The sequence below is a fragment of the Numida meleagris genome, chromosome 19 (genome assembly GCF_002078875.1).
Source record: "Numida meleagris isolate 19003 breed g44 Domestic line chromosome 19, NumMel1.0, whole genome shotgun sequence".
NCBI lineage: Eukaryota > Metazoa > Chordata > Aves > Galliformes > Numididae > Numida > Numida meleagris.
In genome coordinates, this window is record NC_034427.1 from 1,124,876 (window position 1) to 1,128,255 (window position 3,380).

General features: G+C 45.2%; 1 protein-coding gene across 1 annotated transcript in view; it reads left to right on the plus strand.

Annotated features, from left to right (window-relative positions):
• CPNE1 (copine 1) overlaps positions 1-2,121 on the plus strand; it is a gene marked incomplete at its 5' end in the record, with an annotated part of 6,964 nt that extends 4,843 nt beyond the window's left edge. The window contains 2 exon segments of the mRNA XM_021416563.1: positions 1-229; positions 989-2,121. Coding sequence (XP_021272238.1) covers positions 1-229; positions 989-1,105 — 346 coding nt within the window.

Genomic DNA, 3,380 nt, shown 5'->3' on the forward strand with positions numbered 1-3,380 from the left:
TGTCTTGCTGATCATCACAGATGGAGAGATCACCGATCTGGACCAAACTAGGCAAGCGATCGTTAATGCCTCTAAGCTGCCAATGTCCATCATTATTATTGGAGTTGGTGAAGCTGATTTCAAGGCAATGGAGTTTCTTGATGGCGACAACGGCGTCCTGAAATCCCTGACAGGAGAGCCAGCTGCGCGAGACATCGTTCAGTTTGTGCCTTTCCGACAGTTCAAAAATGTAAGTTGTCTTGAACTTCAGGGGAGTTCTGCTTCCAATATACGTGCAGTTACTACAAGAACAACAAATGAGTACGTGTCTAATGTATGTATGGCTGAAGTTCCTAAATCGCTTGTTCCCAGGGAGAGCTGAGACATGCTTCTGAGTTCAAAACTGTGTGCCTTGTCACAACACTCTTGCAGCTTTACCTAAAGAATTCTCATTGTATCATTGATAATATCTCTTGGCTATTGCAGAATTTGAGTAAAGAGGCTTTCTCTCCTGGGATGCAAATGTTTAGGAAAGGAAATGAGATCATATTGTCTCAGTCTTAGTTGTTGAGTCCCAGGAGTGATTCCATGAGTGATTTAAGCTAAGATAAATCTTCCCTGCTGTTGAAAACAGTCCTGTCAATCCCCAGCTCCTCCCTACATTTTCTTCTGGCACTAATGTTCATGCACATTGTGCAGTGAAACCCAAAATAAGACAGATTGCTAGTGGCTGGGGCAGCTTCCCACCCAGATCAGGGCCATATGAAGGCTGTGTGAGTCTGGGCTTTGAGTGGGAGCAGTGTAGGGTTGGGAACGAGTGATTTTCAGCAGCAGTGCTCACCGAGGCTGACTGGAAATGCTCCTGAGCTTGCAGCAAGGAGCTCTTGAAGTCAGGCTCGTGTGCCTGGCAGGTGGAGTTTGCAGTCTGAATTCTTGAAGAGAGTATGTCACTGGCGTGGTAATTCTTCTCCCTGCAGTATCTTTGATTTACTCTCGCTGTTCCTTTCAGGCTCCCCGGGAAGCTCTGTCCCAGATGGTTCTTGCTGAAGTGCCGAAGCAGCTGGTGTCGTACTATAAATTGCAGGGCTGGCCACCTGTGAAACTGCCAGAAATAAAGAAGATGTAGACTGCAGCCTCACCCTGGCCATACATGTCACTGGGTAAGGAGAGCTGTCTGCGCGCACGTTCTTCCCTTGCATACTCTGGGGTGTTCAGTGCCTCAGGATTGTACCATTCACGCTAGCTCTCTTACCCGCTTGTACTCTGTATCTTTGATACTTCCTGTTCCCAACTGGAAGAAATGTAAATATGGAAAGAATATAACTGTTGGCAGTGCTTGTTGAAGGAAATCAGACCGTGTTGGTTTCCACCTTGCAGTGGTGACACATCATACCATGCCTCATCACTTGACACGACCCACCTGCTGCTTGTTGTCAGAGTGGGCACCTGCACAGAACTGCTCACACAGCACTGCTTCCAGTATTAGTTAGGACAAACATTTATTGTAAAGATACTTACCATGTATTAGTTCCTTGGTAGTTCTTTTCTTCTGTCAAGCTGCCTTGGGAATGGGGACCCTTCTGTACTGGTTGGTACCAAAGTCTGTTGGTTGGATGCTTGAGGTAGTTCCTGCTGTGCCTTCATAAAGTGTCAGTATATTTTTATATGTAGACATTTATTTTTAAATTTCTGTTACCGTACTTTGTAATCATTTTATTTTTATTGTCACATTTTTATTAGCAGAATGTAATTCTGTGATGGCCTTTTGCTTGGAGTTGTCATTGCAATTTAAGAATGCTGCGCTTTGCTTGTTTGTGGGCAGGGGGGTTTAATGAGGTATGTGACTTTCAGAAGTCAGCAATTGGAAACATAGACATTAAGATGCTTGAGTGATTTCCCTAGTGTCCCAGTGGTTATGAAGTGAAGAAGTAATTACCCGTGGAACTAGGAGAAAGAGCTTCCTTGTCCTCAGAAGTGTGAAGCATGTGTTACTACATGGTCTGGGGATTGTAAGTAGACAGATGATAGCAAAGCACGGTTTCTTTGAGACTGGAGATAATTCATTTCAAAATGAAGGAACTTGCACTACAAGTTGTCATCACTTTGAGTTGCATAAATAAATAATCTGCTTTGATTTACAGACGTGTGTGACTCTTGTTTCCTTTCTGGGTTTTTCTTTGTTTCAGCAGTGTTGTGGTTTATGGAAGATCTTTGCTACAGCACTGGCCTGGTGCTTCAGCTTAGGTTGAGTGTGAGCAGCTGCAGAGCAGAGCAAGTTGTCTGTCAGCATTAGTTTTGTAACCTGTTAATCACAAAGAGTAAATATATATCCTGCAGCCCTGTCCTGCAGTGAGATGAGCTGATTGTTTACTGTGAAATGATGAAAGAATTTGTCTGTTGTGCTGGAATCACCAGGAAGCTGTGAGAAGAAATTGGAAGACTGCCCTGGTGATTCAGCCTATGAAACGGATTGGTTGCAAACCTGTGTGTAAGCAGAACCGGGTGTGACTCCACAACCTCAGCTAGACCAATCATGTCACCAAAATGCAGCTTGTGTTTGAAGGGTAGTGGGTCTGGGATCACTGCTGAGCCAAAAAAACCCAACTTGTTAGTTTTGCATTCAAGCATAGTTTCTTTGACTGTGTTCTGCCAGGTTCTACAGACAGCAGCAGCTTCTGCCCTCTAGAGAAAGCTGGACTGTCTCTCCTGAAGTAGTCCATCATCTAGCCTGCAGCACCCAGCTTCCTTGCACTTAGGAGAAACCAAGCAATCTCTCTTGCTGAGTGGCTGCATAAACTGAAATGCGTTACAACAGAATCATAGAATTGCTCAGGTTGGAAAAGACCTTCAAGATCATCAAGTCCAACCGCAACCTAACCATACTGCCGTAACTCTAACAACCCACCGCTAAATCATGTTCCCGAGCACCACATCCAAACGGTTTTTAAACACATTCAGGGATGGTGACTCAACCACCTCCCTGGGGAGTCTGTTCTAGTGCTTGACAACCCTTTCTGTTAAGAAGTTTTTCCTCATATCCAACCTAAACCTCCCATGCTGCAACCTGAGGCCATTTCCCCTTGTCCTGTCACCTGTCACCAGTGAGAAGAGACCAGCCCTGCTCTCACAGCAATCACCTTTCAGGTATTTGAAGAGAGCAATGAGGTCTCCCCTCAGCCTCCTCTTCCCCAGCCTAAACAGCCCCGGCTCCTTTAGTCTCTCTTCGTAGGGCATATTCTCCAAGCCCTTCACAAGCCTGGAAGAGAGGAAGGAGAACTGCCAAGTTGTAGCTCTGAGAAACTGTGCTGTGGTTGAGAGCATCCTCTACTTATGCATTCTGCTGCTTACAACCTGTAGGCAGAGCTCTCTTTCACACTGTTACATGTACAAACAAATCAGAG